General features: G+C 36.7%; 1 protein-coding gene across 6 annotated transcripts; it reads right to left on the bottom strand.

Annotated features, from left to right (window-relative positions):
• Positions 1-7,053: 7,053 nt before the first annotated feature.
• On the bottom strand, positions 7,054-19,311 carry Znf510 (zinc finger protein 510). Of its 6 annotated transcripts, none has more exons than XM_048800312.1 (5): positions 18,843-19,311; positions 18,696-18,754; positions 13,672-13,822; positions 13,287-13,382; positions 7,054-10,736 (listed from the first exon to the last, which is right to left on the bottom strand). In XM_048800312.1, exons 2-5 carry the CDS (start codon positions 18,708-18,710, stop codon positions 9,049-9,051), a joined length of 1,950 nt encoding a protein of 649 aa, XP_048656269.1. In that variant the 5' UTR covers positions 18,711-18,754; positions 18,843-19,311; the 3' UTR covers positions 7,054-9,048. The 6 variants fall into 6 exon arrangements, with proteins under 6 accessions (XP_048656269.1, XP_048656273.1, XP_048656268.1 ...); XM_048800316.1 differs by having other exon boundaries at positions 13,672-13,798; XM_048800311.1 differs by having other exon boundaries at positions 18,896-19,311.
• Positions 19,312-19,319: the final 8 nt, after the last annotated feature.

Below are 19,319 nucleotides of genomic sequence, written 5' to 3'. Positions count from 1 at the left end.
CAAATCCTAGAAGCCTACAGGACGCCGAATGTACAAAATCATAAGAGAGCCACACCGAGACACATTATAATGAAGATGCCCAACATACAGAATAAGGAGAGAATCTTTAAAGCCACAAGAAAGAGGAAGCAGATTACATTTAGGAGTAAACCAATCAGGATAACGGCTGATCTTTCAACACAGACTGTGAAAGCTAGAAGATCCTGGAACAACATATTTCAAACGCTAAAAGAAAATGGATTCCAACCAAGAATCGTGTATCCAGAGAAATAAAGCTTCAGGATTGAAGATGAAATAAAAATATTCCACGATAAACAAAAGTTAAAAGAATTTGCAGCTAGAAAACCATCTCTTCAAAACATCCTTGGCAAAACATTACATGAAGAGGAAATGAAAAATAACAATGAATACCAACAGCATGAGGTAGTACAGTAAAGGAAAAACTAATCTAAGAGGAAAAACAAACCATGTTAAGTAACATAAATAAACAAGTATGGCTGGAAGTACAAACCATATCTCAATAGTAACCCTAAATGTTAATGGCTTAAATGCACCAATCAAAAGACATAGGCTAGTAGACTGGATATAAAAAAAAGATCCAACAATATGCTGCCTACAGGAGACTCATCTGATAGGAAAGGACATACACAGACTGAAGGTGAAAGGTTGAGAAAAATCATACCACTCATATGGACCTCAGAAGCAAGCAGGGGTGTCCATACTTGTATCAAATAAAATAGACTTCAAGCCAATGTTAATCAAAAGGGATAAACAAGGATACTACATACTGCTCAAGGGAACCATACACAAACAAGACTTAATGATCATTAATATATATGCCCCAAACAACAGTGCTGTTACGTTCATCAAACAAACTCTTCTCAAGTTCAAGAGTCAAATAGACCACAACACAATAATCATGGGAGATTTTAACATACCTCTCTCACCTGGATAGATCTTCCAAACAAAAGTTGAATAAAGAAACTATAGAGCTCAATAATACAATTAATAACTTAGACTTAATTGACATATACAGAATATACCACCCAACATAAAGCAGATACACTTTTTTCTCAGCAACACATGGATCCTTCTCAAAATAGACCATATATTATGTCACAGAGCAAATCTTAGCAAATACAAAGGAGTAGAGATACTACCATGCATTTTATCTAATCATAATTGGAAATCAATAATAAAATAAGAAAGAAAAATTCCTACATCACATGGAGAATAAACAATATGCTACTGAATGAACAAAGGGTTACAGAAGACATCAAAGAGGAAATTAAAAAATTCTTAGAAGTAAATGAAAACTCAGACACAACATATCAAAATCTCTGGGACACTATGAAAGCAGTACTAAGAGGAAAATTCATTTCATGGAGTTTATTCCTTAAAAGAAGGAAAAGCCAACAAATAAATGACCTCACACTACCCCTCAAAGCCCTAGAAAAAGAACAACAAATCAGCAGCAAATACAGTAGAAGGCAAGAAATAATTAAAATCAGAGCTGAAATCAATGTAATCGAAACAAAAGAAACAATTGAAAAAATTGACAAAACTAAAAGTTGGTACCTTGAAAAAAATAAATAAGATTGATAGACCACTAGCCATACTAACAAAGAGAAAAAGAGAGAGAACCCAAATTACTAGCTTACGGGATGAAAAAGGCAACATCACAACAGACACTTCAGAAATACAGAAGATAATTAGAAATTATTCTGAAACCCTATACTCTAATAAAATAGAAGATAGTGAAGGCATCGATAAATTCCTTAAGGCATATGAGCTACCCAGATTGAGTCAGGAGGATATAAACAACCTAAACAGACCAATATCAAGTGAAGAAATAGAAGAAGCCATCAAAAAACTACCAACCAAGAAAAGCCCAGGACTGGATGGATATACAGCAGAGTTTTACAAGAACTTTAAAGAAGGACTAATACCAATACTCTTCGATCTATTTCAGGAGATAGAAAAAGAGGGAGTACTTCCAAATTCATTCTATGAGGCCAACATCACCCTGATTCCAAAACCAGATAAAGACTTCAAAGAAAGAAAACTTCAGACCACTTTCCCTAATGAATATAGATGCAAAAATCCTCAATAAAATTTCGGCAAATCAGATACAAAAACATATCAAAAAGATTGTGCACCATGACCAAGTGGGATTCATCCCTGGGATACAAGGCTGGTTCAATATATGGAAATCAATAAATGTAATTCACTACATCAATAGACTTAAAGATAAGAACCATATGATCATCTCGATAGATGCTGAAAAAGCATTTGACAAAATTCAGCATCCCTTTATGTTCAAAACACTACAGAAATTAGGGATAACAGGAAATTACCTCAACATGGTGAAAGCTATATATGCTAAGCCTCAGGCCAGCATCATTCTAAATGGAGAAAAACTGAAGGCATTCCCTCTAAAATCTGGAACAAGACAAAATGCCCTCTCTCACCACTTCTATTCAACATAGTTCCTGAAACACTAGCCAGAGCAATTAGATGAAAGAAATTAAAGACATAAACATACGAAAAGAAGAACTTAAATTAGCACTATTTGCCGATGACATGATCCTATACTTAGCAGACCCAAAAAGTTCAACCAAGAAACTTCTAGAACTAGTAAATGAATTCAGCAAAGTGGCAGGATATAAAATCAATACCAATAAATCAAAGGCATTCCTGTATATCAGTGACAAATTCTCTGAAATGTAAATGAGGACAACTACTCCATTCACAATATCCTCAAAAAAACAAAACAAAACAACAACAACAACAAAAAAAAACCTGGGAATCAACCTAACAAAAGAGATGAAAGATCTATACAATGAAAACTGCAGAACCCTGAAAAAAGAAATAGAAGAAGACCTTAGAAGATGGAAGGATTTACCTTGCTCATGGATTGGTAGAATTAATATTATTAAAATGGCCATATTACCAAAAGCACTTTACAGATTCAATGCAATTCCCATCAAAATCCCAATGACATTCCTTGCAGAAATACAAAAAGCAAGCATGAAATTCATCTGGAAAAATAAGAGACCCAGAATAGCTAAAGTAATTCTAAGCAGGATGAGTGAAACTGGTGGTATTGTGATTCCATATTTTAAACTATACTACAGAGCAATAGTAACAAAAATAGCATGGTGCTGGCACCAAAACAGGCTGGTAGACCAATGGTACAGAACAGAGAACACAGAGACAAATCCACAAAATTACAACTATCTTATATTAGACAAAGGTGCTAAAAACATGCACTGGAGAAAGGATAGCATCTTCAACAAATGGTGCTGGGAGAACTGGAAATCTATATGCAACAAAATGAAATTGAATCCCTTTCTCTCACCATGCACAAAAATCAACTCAAAATGGATCAAGGAGCTAGAAATCAAACCAGAGACTCTGTGTCTAATAGAAGATAAAGTTGGCCCTAATATTCATCATGTGGGGGCAGGCCTCAACTTCCTTAATAAGACATCTATAGCACAAGAGTTAAAACCAAGAATCAACAAATGGGACAAATTCAAACTAAAAAGTTTTTTCTCAGCAAGAGAAATAATATGTGAGGTGAATAGGGAGCCTACTTCCTGGGAACAAATTTTTACCCCTCAAACATCAGATAGAGCTCTAATCTCTAGAGTATACAAAGAACTCAAAAAGTTAAACATCAAAAACAAACAAACAAACAAAAACCAAAAAACAAATAACCCAATAAACAAATGGGCCAAAGACTTGAACAGACACTTCTCAGAAGAGGATATACAATCAACAAATACATGAAAAAATGCTCACCATCTCTAGCAATCAGAGAAATGCAAACTAAAACTACTCTAAGATACCATCTCACTTCAATAAGAATGGCAGCCATTATGAATTCAGACAACAATACGAGCTGGCGAGGTTGTGGGGGAAAAAGATACACTCATACACAGCTGTTGGGACTGCAAATTGGTGCAGCCAATTTGGAAAGCAGTATCGAGATTCCTTGGAAAGCTGGGAATGGAACCACTTTGACCCAGCTATTCCCCTTCTCTTACTATACCCAAAAGACCTAAAAAGAGCATACTACAGGGACACAGCCACATCAATGTTTATAGCAGCACAATTCACAATAGCTAGAATGTAGAACCAACCTAGATGCCCTTCAATAGATGAATGGATTAAAAAATGTGACATTTATACACAATGGAACATTACTCAGCACTAGAAAATAACAAGATCATGGCATTTGCAGGGAAATGGATGGCATTAGAGCAGATTATGCTAAGTGAAGTTAGCCAATCCCTAAAAAACAAATGCCAAATGTCTTCTCTGATATAAGGGGGGGGTGACTCAAAATGGGATAGGGAGGAAGAACATGAGAAGAAGACAAATACTAAATAGGGAAGAGAGGAGGGAGGGACAAGGAGGGAGAAGGGGAGTTGCACGGAAGATGGAAGTAGACCCTCATCATTATACAGAATACATGTATGAATTTGTGAGGAGAAAAAGAAAAAAAAAGTATGTCACATTAGATTGAGAGAAATGATGGGAGGGGAGGGGAGGAGTAGGGGGACAGGAAGGGCAGCAGAATAGACATCATGATTGCTATATGTATATAGGTGACTCTATGACCAGTGTGATTCTGCAATCTGTACTATTAGAAAAATGAGAAATTATACCCCAATGATTCAATTGTATGAATTGCCAAGATCATTGTAATGTCATGTGTCGCTAATAAAAAAAAAGTCTAAAGCTGCTGTGGTGGGTGGAGAGAAAAAAGTTCCTTCTGGTCTACAGGAGACATTCAATATGAGAAACTATAGGAGATAAAAAGGAAAGCAGGCCAAATGTTATGGCCCTTCTTCTGGTCAGACTTCTCTCTGAAGAGTTAATCTCCAACTTGAGAAAATTGAAAAATAAAAACTTTTCACCATTTAGGGCAATGATTTGAGAAGTAAAAATGAGGGAACTACTGTTAAAATGGACTAACGGGATAATTTCCAGCAGGTTTTTTTTTCCCCCTAATCGATTTGGTTGACCTTAGAAAGTATGATTTTGCCTTTATAATTGTTTTGCAAAATTGCTTGTATACCTCTCTAAAATATTTGTGTGAAAGCGAACTAAATAAAGAAGACTGTAGTCTATTCTGCTAATAATAATTGTAATAATAATAATAAACTGATTGATATAGAGAAAAAAACCTTTGAATTGGGAATCTTTAAGTTCACTAAAAAGTTTTGTGCAACAAAGATCAGAATAGTACTCTTAGTTCTGAATACTAAAACCAATTTTAATTTAGTAAATGCAGAAAATATCTAAAACAGAAGTTGTTGAATGCAGACCTTATTGTAACACTTTTTAAAAAAATAATTAATGAAAAAGAATTTACAGTATCAAAGAGGTTCATATTTCCCTTTGGCAACTATCTTCAAGAAAGATTTCCAAGTGTCTCATATATCAAGGGACTGTTTCATGTGCATAAGACATCATAACCCCCCCCCCAATTTCCTGTCCTCATGGAGGTTTTTTAAAATCATAAGGTGGGCAAAGAAATAAACATCTCTAGGTTTACTAGGTGAGGTCCTACCCATCTTATGGGATAACACTACAACTTGTTAAGATCAGCCAGGAAGGGAGAGGAAAGGAAGAGTCAAGATGAGAACACAGACCATGATCTCTAATTGGTGGTGTGTTATGTGTAAAAGGGACATCAGATAAGGCCTAAGTGCCCAGTCATGGGACTTTCATTACCTGGCCACTTGGATGACTTAGTTCCATCTAGGGGTTGGGGAGTACATAATTCTGAACAGCAAACCCAATCATGATCTTAAAATATTTTATTTAAAAGGGAGCAGAGAAGGAGATGATTTTAAATATCTTTTTAAAGAAAATGTCTAAGCAAAACCCAACAGTTTAAAGAATGAAAGACCTTATTTCTAGCACTCTTATAAAGAGCAAACATGGTATTTTGCTTCTCGGGGACTATAGCTCTACCTACCAATCTCCCTGTCCTGTCTGCTTCTCTTCATGTGTAACCTTATCTTATTTTGCAGATGCATTTCCTTGGCAAGGCTGCTGGCCACTCCGTCACAATATCACAGGTCAATGATGTCCATTTCTAAAGTCCTAGAATTCTCATTTTTCAAACTTGATTCAAATATCCTTCAGTATCAGACCAGAAATATTGGGTATTCTGGCTCATGAGGTATGTGCCATCCCAGTTCGAACAAGATATCTTACTGAAATAACAGAATACAGGGAATGATAAACCAAATGTAAGGGTGATAAACATGCAATATCTTTACAACTAACAATTTCATATGTGAAGACATAAAAAATCATGGCATTTCACAGGTAAATGGAGGAAGTTGGAGGAGATAATGCTACGTGAAGTCAGCCAATCCCAAAAAACCAAATGCTGAGTGTTTTCTTTGATATAAGAAGACTGATTCATAGTGGGGTAGGGAGGGGGAGTATAGGAGGAATAGATGAACTCTAGATAGGGCAGAGGGGTGGGAGGGGAAGGGAGGAGGCAGGGGGTTAGAAATCATGGTGGAATGTGATGGTCATTATTATCCAAAGTACATGTATGAAGACACGAATTGGTGTGAATATACTTTGTATAGAGATATGAAAAATTGTGCTCTATATGTGTAATAAGAACTGTAATGCATTCTGCTGTCATATATAAATAAAAATAATTTTTTTTGAAAAAGGAAAAAATCAGTGAGAAAGATGTTATCTAACCAAATGGTATACGGAATATTGTCTATTCATTCAGAAGGAAAAAATGGGTAAATCCTTACATCAAATGACACCTATAGAGATGTGGGATATATACAGACTTTTGTGCCCAGTGGAGACACAGAATGTTTTCACATACCAGCACAATGATGGACACAGGTGGCAACATCTGAAGAGAGAGCACTGGATCGGCAGCTTGCTTCCACTTGAGCGTCACTAGAGAACAGTTTAATCATGGGCATCTAGTGAAGCACACTGTGGGTGCTCGGCAGCTGTTTTCTCCCACAGTTCAGAACACCACAGAGGGCCTTTAATCTGTATATAGTTTCTAATTGGAATTTATAATAGCTAGGCCACAGCAAGAGCTCAAGGGTCAATCAGAATGCACTGTGTAAAAAAGCCCAAGAGTAAGGCCACGGTTTATGAAATGAAATACTGGATAGTGTTGAGAAATCCTTGTGATCTGTTCACTGAGGAGTGACCACTTTCATTTTGGAGTATATGAAGACAAATTTAAGCAGATACAGCATTCTAGTGCTTTCAAGTTAGCCAACAAGGCCCAGTTAGATTGACCTCCACAAACTGAGGGTCCTACTAAGCCAGAAATTTTGTTTCAGGTAACAAAGTAGGAGATAAATTTCTCTTTTAACAAAAGCCTGCTATTGTTTCATGTACAGCTAAGACACTGTGGACCTATGAATCTGCAGTTTCAACAGTTTTCATTCTGCTAGTTGAGGCTTGCTGGGCTATCTTCATTTTGTTAGTTGTTGAATCCAAGATGACATACCCCAAAACTGGAATTTAAGGCAGAGGCCTCTACTGAAGCCAAAGGTTTCCACTGTGTAAAAGAGCCCAAGAGTAAGCTAAGAGCTGATTTTCTTCTTCACATTCCATTCTTCCTGACTGGGAGAATTCCTTGTATGACTTGTGGGAAATAGAGCATATACCATATTGATTCTTACTGTTTTTTGTTTTTTGGCAATGGGGATTGAACCAAGGGCCTCACACATGCTAGGCAAGCACCTTATCACTGTGCTACATCCCCAGCACTACTACACTAGAGATATAGAAGTAACCACAGTATATTGATTGCACTGACCTAAACAGTTCCATCCACCAAGTTACTTTTGTTTCCCTTCTGAACCACATTAGCTAAATCTAGGAGCCCCTACCTCCATCAGAATTGGCAAGTTGTTGACTTGGGCACTTGTATCCAATAAAGCCATAAACATTTGAGTCTTTTCCCTTCCCAGACATCACCCTAGAATACTCAAGTTTCCAGCCCTGATAAGGAAACCTTACTCTTTAAAGAAGCTGTGGCTGTGGTATAGGACTGAAGGAAGTAGTTTTATGCCATTCAACAAGAAATAGTTCCTTTGAGCTGTATGGTGGCTGCTCACCATTCAACCCAAATCAACCAACAAAAATTCCTCTCCCAACACTTTAGGTTCATCTAAAACACTGTACCAAGTGATACCATCTACTTCATTATATGGAAAGGATGACTTTTGTATGAATTCTCTCATCATCCTTGAGAGACTCCTCAACCCAGTAGTCTTCTGATGATGCTGGTGTCCTCTGGCTGACTTAGACTTGGTTTACATACCCATATTCTGCCTTCCTAACAGGGTGAGAGCTAAACTAGATGTAGAAACAAATACATCAAGACATGCAAAAGTTCAATAGAATAAAGTCTAATTTTTGCTCAAAATATTTTTCACCAGCAAAGATATGGAAGACAATTTCTCTCTTATCAATTTATTCAGGCATGCTGGACTTTCTAACCTTGGGCTATGCCACATTAAGGCATGACAACCCAGAAATCATTCATTTTATTCTTACAGGTCCCTGGAAGCTTCTCAGGAAGACCTCTGATTTGTAAGATCTGGTTACAGCATACATCACAGGCATTCACATTCCAGCAGCCTATCACAAATCCCTCTTAGGTGAAAGGGAAGTTCAGAAAATTTGGACTAGCTGTGTTCCTTAAAGAAAAATGAAACTTATTGTTGAACAGATTAACAGACTGATGCATGAATTATCTAAAAGGGTATGACTTCATTCAAAAGGACTTTGTATTGTCCTCCGAAAAAACAGAAGTCTGTGTGAATTCTTTGATATATCTTAGCGTTGCCTTCTAGAGAGAACTCTTCTTATGCTGACATCCATATGGTTTTTTCCTTATGTAAACAGTTGTACTGTAGGGGTTAATTTCTGGAACTATTAGCGTGTGTGTATTTCCAATTGAATTTCCTGGATATCTTCTGTTGTCATATCCGTCTTTGTCAGAAATATTTTCCATAGTTATCAATAGAGTTTCCTTCCTCCCTGAGTTCTCTGACATAGAGTTGACTTATACACTTTCCCATACTCACTGCACTCATAAGCTTTCTCCCCACTGTGAATTCTCTGATGTATTCTGAGGTTTGATTTCTGCCCAAACGTCTTCCCACATTTATTACACTGAAAGGGTTTCTCCCCTGTATGAATTCTCTGATGATCACAAAGGATTGCTTTCCGTACAAACTTTTTCCCACACTCATTACATTTAAATGGTTTCTCCCCAGTATGAATTCTCTGATGCACTCTGAGGGTTGATGTCCGGGCAAAGGTTTTCCCACACTCATTACACTGAAATGGTTTCTCTCCTGTGTGAGTTTTCTGATGTTGAATGAGATGATCTTTGCGCCAGAAGGATTTTTCACATTCATTACACTGGTATGTCTTCTCCCCACTATGAGTTCTTTGATGTATTCTAAGGTTAGATTTCTGGCCAAAAGTTTTTCCACATTCATTACAATGAAAGGATTTCTCCCCTGTGTGAATTCTGTGATGATCTCTGAGGGTCGACTTCTGAACAAAAGTTTTCCCACACTCAATACATTCATAGGGTTTCTCTCCTGTGTGGATTCTCAGATGTCCCCTGAGGGTTGACTTTTGGACAAATGTCTTCCCACATTCATTACACTTATAGGGTTTCTCTGCTGTGTGAATTCTTTGATGTGTATTGAGGTGGGACTTTTGGGAGAAAGTTTTTCCACATTCATTACATTCAAATGGTTTCTCTCCTGTGTGAGTTCTCTGGTGCTGAATGAGATGGCCTTTCTGACAAAAGGATTTCCCACATTCACTACATCTATAGGGTTTCATGTCAGAGTGAGTTCTCTGCTTTACTTTGCAGGTTAGTGTCTGATAAGACCTCTTATTTTCATATTCAAAGGATTTATCCCCAGTGTGTATTCTGTCGATACATACTGATGGATTCTCTCCTGCGACAGTTCTCTGAGGCTGAATGAGGTTTGACTGCTTGCTGAAATAATGTCTAAGGGCATTAGGTTCATGATACTTCATAGCAGTGTTAAATTTATTGTGTTCCTCCAGGGCTGACTTCTCAAAGGAAGACTTTCCACACTGGTGAAGACATAGGGGTTTCTCCCTGGTGTTAATTTGTCTATGGTCAAAAAGAGTTATCTTATGAAGGTTTTTCCTACATTCACCACCACCTTTACAGGAATTTTCTTCTTTGTGAAAACTCTTATGTGTAACAAAGTCAGCTTTCTCACAGGTTTTTCCCATCTTATTACCTTCAAGATCTTGCTCCAATGTTTGAAACTTCTTATGATCAAGAGTTTCCTTATAACTGAGGGCTTGCATGTTTTTATTGTATTCATAAAAGTTCTCTCCAGTATGAGTTCTGCCAAACTTAATTTTGAAAGGCAAATTCTCACATACATTATGGCAATCTGTTTTCTTTGTTGAACAGTTTTTATTATTTTGGACAAATTCAGAAATATTTTGAAAATTCACTCCCCATGATTTACATCTGCAGGACAGTTTTGCTGAACAAATTGGAGCTGTATGCTGGGTAAATGGTTTCTCCCAAATTTCCTCTCTCTCTCTAGTCAATGTTTTACTTTTGATGAATATTATCTGTTTTAAGTGTTTGTCTTTGATTTTCTTGTTCCTCTTGATCAAGTCATCAACTTTGTAATTTTCTAAAACAAGAAAAATTGAACACATGAAGTAAATACTTCTTATGAGTAGGATTTATGCACATAGTCTGTTTTATTGAGTTCTCAAAACCTAATAATTCAAATATATGTGTATGTGCAACCAACTCTCCTTTTAACAATAATATTAATATAGAGCAAACGGGAGAGGAAACTGTTTACGAATACTATTTGTAGTAAATGAGTATTTCCTAAGTACATAAAAGAAAGGAAAGGAAATAGAAAATAGTCTCACAGGGGTGGTTACTAGGCTTCAGAAAAAGTGGAGAATAGAATGAATACAACAAAGACTATAAACTTCAGTAGAGTATTAAAAATTGGGATAATATACATGAAATAGACTCAATATGGAAAAAGTTTGGTTTGGGAAGTAAATTGCAGGCTAGGTGCAGATATTACCTAGACTACAATGAACTATATTGTTTAAATTCTTCCAATTGGATATCACTCATTTCCATCAACTTTTCAATAGTAAATGTATAACAGCACCAATTTCCATATGATTATGAAAAAGTTTTTAGCTATCTTACAGTTATGATTCACAGAAATACAAGCAATATATGAATTATATATGTGTGTGTGTATATATGTAATTTTTTTAAATTACAGATAGACACAAGACCTTTATTTATTTTTATGTGGTGCTGAGGTTCAAATATGCTAGGCAGGCCCTCTACCACTGAGCTACAGCCCTAGCCCTGCAATGTATAAATTGATTAAAAGAAAATCCATTCTTGCAACTTAATTAGATTCACAGTTCCATTTTGGCTCTCATCTTTTATTAATTTTGTCATAACACAACAATAAGCGAAGTTGACTCCATCCTGAGTTTCCACATTTCAATGTGACACACGAGTTCAATTTTAAATGAGAAATCATGGAAGAGAAATCATAAGAAAGGTCCAGATTTTTTATGTATTCTAAATGATTGTCTTGATAATTTATATTGCAAAATATGTAACTTGTCACTTATGTTCCACCCATTAAAACTAAGTATCATAGGTTAGACTGGAATTTCCCCCAAGGCTCATATGTTGAAGGCTTGCTTCCCAACAGAGAAATGTTCAAAGGTAGGGGCTTTGGGGGAGTGATCAGATCATAAATACTCTGATCTCATCAGGGGATTAACTCACTGGTAGCTGAATGGACTACTGAGAGGTGGTGGAAACCATAGGCAGTAAGTCACTGGGCTAAGCCCTAGAGGGGTATTTCTTAAAACTTAGCTCATTCCACTCTCTGATTTCCTTCCCAGCTGCCATGAGGTGAACAGCTTTGCTTCTGCCAGACCCTTCCACCCTGATGTTCTGCTTCACCTCAGGCCCACAGCAATGCAGTCTGTCAACCTCTGAAACTGAGCCAAAATAAATCTGTCCTTAGGTTGTTCATATCAGATATTTTGGTCAAAGCAAAAAAAGCTAACATGGCATGGAATAATACATAAGTGCATGAAACTTTCATGTGTAACATTACAGTGATATGTATGTATTGATAATTTGTTGGGTTAATCTTTATAATCATTGCACAGAATTTCATGTGGCTACATAATTTTTCCTTAAAAAATACAGCTATTTCTCCACCTGGTGGCTAATGAGCCAAATTTCAGCAAATATAAACAATACTCCCATTAATATTATTACATATACTAGAGAATACAATTATACATTTGGTAGGGTATACAGAGATCAAAGGGCTTGCTTGCTTATAATGTAAGCAAAACATAACCAGACTAGGTGGCATGTTCCTGACTTCACAATAATTTTACAAGTTTACACTTCCAATCTATGAATACTGGTCTCTCATAATTCATATCCCCACCAGGACTTGGTATAGCCAGATTTGGCAATCTTATCTTACATCTCTTATTTCACTTTGCAGTCTATAAAAAATAATGTGATAAATTTTCAGATTTACTGACCCTTTAAAAATTTCCTGTTCTGAGCTGGGGATGTAGCTCAGTTGGTAGAGTACTTGCCGCTAATGCACAAGGCCCTGGGTTCAATCCCCAGCACCACCATAAATAAATAAATAAATAAATAAATCTAAAATAAATATTTTCTGTTAAAAGTCTTATGCCCATTTTTCTTAATATATATATATTTTTAATTGTTGATAGACCTTTTATATTATTTATTTATATGCGGTGCTGAGAATTGAACCTAATGCCTAAATATGTCAGGCAAGTGTGCTACCGCTGAGCCCCTGCCCTAGTCCTTATGCCCATTTTTCAATTGTGTTGTCTCCCTCTTCTCACATTGATTTATGGAAATCCTTTACATTTTCAGGAAGCTTACTCTGTCTAGGTTACTTTCACTATATTCCAATTCTGCTATTCTGTGGTCTTTTACCCTTTTAAAAGATATATTTTAAAACGAAGTTTTAAACTTTAATGGAGTCAGATTTATTAATCATTTCCTTTTGATTAATTGTTTTTACAACTTTGATCTTTTAATAAAAGTTTCATGCTACAAAGGTGTTCACTTGTAAACTGACCGTCTGGAGTATAACTACTGCAAACAGATCTGTTCAGTAACTCACCTGGGTCATTTTGGTTTGAACTTTCCTCCTCTGAGAACCAAGGTACTTCTCCTTGCTCCAACTTGAGGACCACCTCTGGTTTGAAAATGCAGTACCCTATGAATATGGAACAATTGAGGGCTTAGGCCAGATACATGAGCATTCTGTTTTCCAAAAGTGGAAGAAGGTATAGCTTCAGGAGCAGAATCCTCAAAGTGACATTTGAATTTATCACTGAAAGCTGACAACACATTCTCTGTGGTACTCTTAAAAGTTCAGTTACTTTGGATTCTTGAATGAAAATCCTAAATAACATGAAACTTGCTAGGTGTTCATACATGATGGTAAGTAAAAAGGAAGTGCCTTCTCCCGGCATTGCGAGGGTAAGTTAGGCTTATATGCTCACCCAGAGAGACGAGGTGGCTGTAGTTCTCCAGCATCACCTCTCTGTACAGGGTCCTCTGAGCAGGACCCATGTGCTGCCACTCCTCCTGGGTGAGTTCCACAGTCACGTCGAGGAATGACACTGAGGCCTGGAACAACACATTTTGTTTCATCTGTAAGGTCCAGAATTAGAAACAGACATAGAAAATACTCATAAAAATGATTCTTATTATATTTACTATAAAGAGGTTAAAATGACTATAAACAAAGTCTATTCTGAATTTGATATTATCTCATTCTTTGAAGTTACTCGATTAGTAAAAACATAATAATTCATGTGTACATATTTTTAAGTCATAAACATGAACTACCAATAGATGTTAGTAATATTTTGGCATTTTAAATTATTTTTTATAGTCAGAAGATGTAAAATACCATCAGAGACTTGCAATTGTTGATAGTGAAAATATTTACTACCTGATAATTTATAGGAAAATTTGCTAATCTCTACACCAAAAAATCTGATTTAAGGAAAAATAATCAGCACAAAAGCAACAACAAAGAAAACATTTTATATAAAAAGAAATAGGGGGCTGAGGCTGTGGCTCAGTGGTAGAGTGCTCACCTAGCATGTGTGAGGCCCTGGGTTCAGTCCTCAACGCCACATAAAAATAAATAAACAAACAAAATAAAGGTATTGTGTTAAAAAAAAAGCTTTAAAAAAAAGAAATAGGTAGATTGAAATTAAAAGGATAAAAAAACTGTCATTTAATCATTTGCCAAAAGAAAGTTGATGTGGTTATATTAGTATAGAGAAAAGTAGATTATAAGGTAAGAAAGCATGATAAAAGTTGACAAGTAACAATCTAGAATGATAAAATGATCCTTTCAACAGGATATATATAACAAACATAAACAGGTATGCACTAGAAAATAGAGCTTTCAAATACAAAAAATTGTTATTATTCACAAATTATGTAATTGTGAACTCAATCCTTCACTTAGGTTTATTAGTAACCTCAAAATGAATATTCATAGTTATCTGTGGTCACTCTTGGTCATCCGTAGAATAACACAAAATTTGAATTTCCCCAGGTGAGGTTGAATAAAATGATGTTTTTTGGCCTTTTATTTTAGTTCTGATGAAGTGGGACAGAAGAAGCTAGATAATGAGGAATTTTCAGGAATCAGGTTTACTGACCACAGGATTCAGAGGTGGCTCGTCTAAGAATTCTTCCTCTGAACAAAGATTTTGTAAGACTTTTGAACTTTATACTCAGCTGGAGGGGAGTAGGGGGGTGTTGGAGGTTCACATGACAAATGCTCTCTATTCCATCCCCTAGACCAGACACAGGTTTCACAAGTTTTTAATTAAGAAAATAGAAATATATATTTTTTACATGTTTGCAAACTAACTCTGTCACACCTTTTGTGTACAAACCTGGCATTTACAAGAAAGAGGTAACTACCAACCACAATAACCTCTGCAGACATCCTGCTGACATGACAAGAGGAGAAGCTTAGTCATGGCAAGGGTGGAGGTACTTCATCTGCTTCACTGAAACTGTAAACAAGTATCCCTTTCTTGGTTTATTTAGTTCCACATTATTTGCATTTTTGTGCTTTTTCTCAATGATTTCACTTTTTAAAAATGGCCTCTGCTATGGTTTGGAGATAAGGTGTCCCCCGAAACTCCTGTGTTAATATAAGAATATTGAGGTGAAATGATGAGATTATGAAAGCCATAAACCTACTCAGTTCATCCTAGTTTGAATGGACTGACTAGGTGTAGAGGTAGACAGGGAACGGCTGGAGGAAATGGTCACTGGGGACATGCCCTGGAAGGGTACCTCTCTCCCGTGGACTCTACTTCAACCTCTCTGCTTCCTGGCTGCCATGAATGGAAGTGCTCCTCCACCACATCCTTCCATCACGACGTTCAGCCTCACTTGGGCCCAGAGCAATGGGGTTGGTAGACTATGGACTAAACCTCTGGAACTGTGGGTCAAACTTTTTTGCCTCTGAGATGTTCTTATTGGATATTTTGGTCACAGAGACAAAAAGCTGCCTAATATAGCCTACTTGTGTGATATTGATGGACTGTCTAGTGCTCTTAAGATAGGAAGGATTGGATATGCTCCATGGAGAAAACATTTGAGCTAGGTAAGCTTTGTTCAGGCCTTAGCTATGGGTGTGCTGTTGGCTGTTAGCCCAATGTTTATAAATCAACAATATTATTAAATAAAATGTCTTTAAACAGAAACATGACAAGATTACATATTGACTGGCTTAAGAAAATGTGACCAGAGATTTGCAGGAACCAAACCCTGTATATCCCTCCTTAGTCATGGTTCAGTATTTTACTAATTCAGTATTTATGGTGACTTTAATAGAACATTACAACTGAGGATAACAGGGAATTGCTTATATATAAAAAAAGGCTAAAAAATGATAAAAAGGCAATTAGTGATATTAATAGAACTCTTCCAGTAATACAGAAAAGCAGATTGAAAGAACTAACAAGGACATAGAATAGGAATCATCAACTTACAATTCAAAAGCCAAATCTAGCTCATCATCTGTTTCTTTTTATAAATGAAGAAAAACATCATCACCACTACCAGTACTTTTTTTTGTAAATAAAGTTTTATTGGAACACAGACATAATCACATATTTTGGTTACTCAAAAAACAAAACAGAAAACATGTCTCAGTGATATAGAAAAAGACAAATAAATAAATCTGGAGAGACCTTTCAGTAATTAAAATTCTCCCAAACAGAAAGCCCCAAACCAAATGGCTTCACTGGTAAATCTACCAAATTATTTAAAGAATTGATTATAACACTTCTCTAATTCTCCCCAAAATAAAAGGGAAACACATCCTAATTCAATCTATTCAGTTACCTTGAACTAAAGCCAGACATAAGAAAACTATAGATCAACATCACTTATGTATATAGGTGTAAAAGACTTCAACATAATACCAGCATAATAAAAAGGATGACAAATGTTCCTGACTCGTCTGTTTTAACTTCATGATGGGAAAGTGATTTACATGCTGTAGAAATTGTATTTTAGTATAACACAGACTTTGTGTTAGATGATTTTTGTCCAAGGTGTGAATGTTCTGAGCATGCTTAAGGTAGCCTAGGCTAAGCTTTGATGTTCACTAAATTAGTGTATTATGGGCAATTTGGACTTATGATATCATATTTTCAATGTATAATGGGTTTATTGGGACACAACATACAGTAAGTATAATTTGCTGCATAACTGCAATGTGACTTGCCATAAGAAAATCAATGTAATACATCACATTGATAGAATAAAGGAAATATACCACATGATAATCTTTGTGAACAACACAGTAGGAACAGAAGGGAACTTCCTCAAAATAATGAGAAACTGATGTTAACACCAAACATGGGGCCAAAAGACAGAATGTTTCCCCTAAAGATGAGGAACAAGACAAAGAAGGCAAGCTTTAATCATTTCTATTCAGTGCACTAGAAGACCTAGCCATCTTAAATAGGTAAGAAAGGAAGAAAAAAGTCATTCAAATTGGAAAGAAAAAAAGTAAATCTCTCTATTCATATACCAAATGATTTAATATAGATAATATTGAAGAATCCACAAAAATTGTTAATGTTGCTTATTAAATTCAGAGGAATTGTAGGATACTAAAGAATACACAAAAATAATTTGCATCTCTATACAGACAATGAACAATTTAAGAAAATAATTCTATTTACAATAGAATAAAATATAATCAAACATTTAGGAATAAATTAAGAATTTATTCTAGTGCATGAACCCTAGAAAACATTTTTGAAAGAATTAAAAACCTAATAAATGAAAGGGCATTCTATGTGCATAATTGGAAGATTTATATTAAGATGGCAATTTTCCTATGAGTGATTTACAATTCAATGAAATCTGTATCCATATTCCAAAGGCATTTTGGCAGAATGTCAATCCTCAAATTCATAGAATTTTCAAGGAACCCTAAATAGTCAAAACAATCTTGAAAAAAAAAAAGCTGGAAGACTTGTATTTTCTTAGTAATTTAGATAGTGTGATAGTGGCATAAATATAGTCACGTGGATCCATTTGGTAGAACTGAGAACCAAGAAGTAAACCCAGATATCAATCATTTAATAGGGAGAAATAGCCTCATGAAGAATTAATATAGTTCCTGAAGAGGGTGATATTGTAGGAGAAGCCTGACATCCTCGTCTCTCTGTCACAGCCCACTGTCCTTCTACCAAGAGACCCAAGAACAGAGCCAAGTGGATGCAGTATCCATGACCTTGGGCTTATAGCGCTGAGAGCCCAAAGACCTCTTTATAAATTACCCAGTTTCAGGTATTTTGTTATAGCAACAAAAACAATAGATTAGGACACACCTTCCTTAGCCTGCTCTTAAAAGGTTAAGAACCTCCACGCTTTGTAACAGCTATAGTACCACCCATTCTTTAGGGCTGACATCATCCTCTTCACCTCTCCCCCTTTGATCAACTGAGCCTACATCATGCATCTTATCTCCCTTCGTTGACAAACTGTCAACCTCAACTTGTTTTAGTCATCTGAAAAATTGTTTTAACAAAATCCCAACTTGGTCCAAGGTATTCTACTAACAGTGAGGGAAAAGGAGAAGCAATATACTGCATTACCTCAGGGCTGTTATTGGGAAGATTTTTTACTATCACTTACATGAAGACCAACAAAGACACTTTTCTCAATTTTATTAAGTTTACATTCCGCAAGGGTTCAGTCTGGCTTAAGTCTCTCCTAAAGACAAATCTTTAAACAAATACTGTCAGCTATGGATATGAGAAAGGTCAGAATGAAAATGGCAGCAGCACTTTGCAAAATCTGAATCAGAGGATCTGCACTTTCTACACACAAACTCTGCTGTGTTTTCATGAGTTTTTCTATATCCTATCTGAAAGGTTCTGGTCCATTCTCATTTTTACTTTTCCACATTGACAGACCCTTAAATACTATAAATCCACGATACAAAGGTTGTTGATTAAAAACTCACCTGAGATAGGTTCATTTTCTGTCGCTCTTGGAAGAGAGTTGAGAACTGAGAAGGATGACCTGGGGGTAAGGACATAGTCATTAGGGGTCTGGTCAGGTTCGTACTGCCCTCCCGAAGTGTGTCATTAGGCCAGCAGGCGAAGCCCACCCAGGACACGGGTCTGGAACCCGGACAGCGCAGGACGCAAGGGCAGACAGCACCTCCCGAGTCTGTGCGGCCACGACCGCCACGTGCGAATATCCCCCTCTTCCACTGGGTGACTGTGAGTCCTTTTTCCTATTAATTCATCCTAAATGTGTCTTCTTTTATCGAGGGCTGAAAAAGTTAAAATTCATGTGACCATTTTACTAACATTACTCATATCGATTGAAAACTAATAGAAAACTGGAAAAAAAAAAAAAAAGCTGCTTAAGGGTGGAACGCTCCACGTTTTTCGTTCCAGTTCCGTGCACTTCTTCCAACCGGCCCGGGCAGGCACTGGGTGCCGTCGGAGGGCGCGGCCCAGGGCTGGCCCCAGGCGGTCTCCGGCCGGCACCGCGGGCTCGCGGTGGAGGGCAGAGCGCCCCGCGCACTCACCGTCCCCCGGCAGGCGGCCCGGCAGCGCCCGGCCGCCCAGCAATCCCG

This window comes from Marmota marmota, unplaced genomic scaffold, assembly GCF_001458135.2.
Source record: "Marmota marmota marmota unplaced genomic scaffold, marMar, whole genome shotgun sequence".
NCBI classification, from domain to species: Eukaryota; Metazoa; Chordata; class Mammalia; order Rodentia; family Sciuridae; genus Marmota; species Marmota marmota.
The sequence above is the reverse complement of the archived record's forward strand: the minus strand, read 5'-3'. Positions and strand labels throughout refer to the sequence as shown.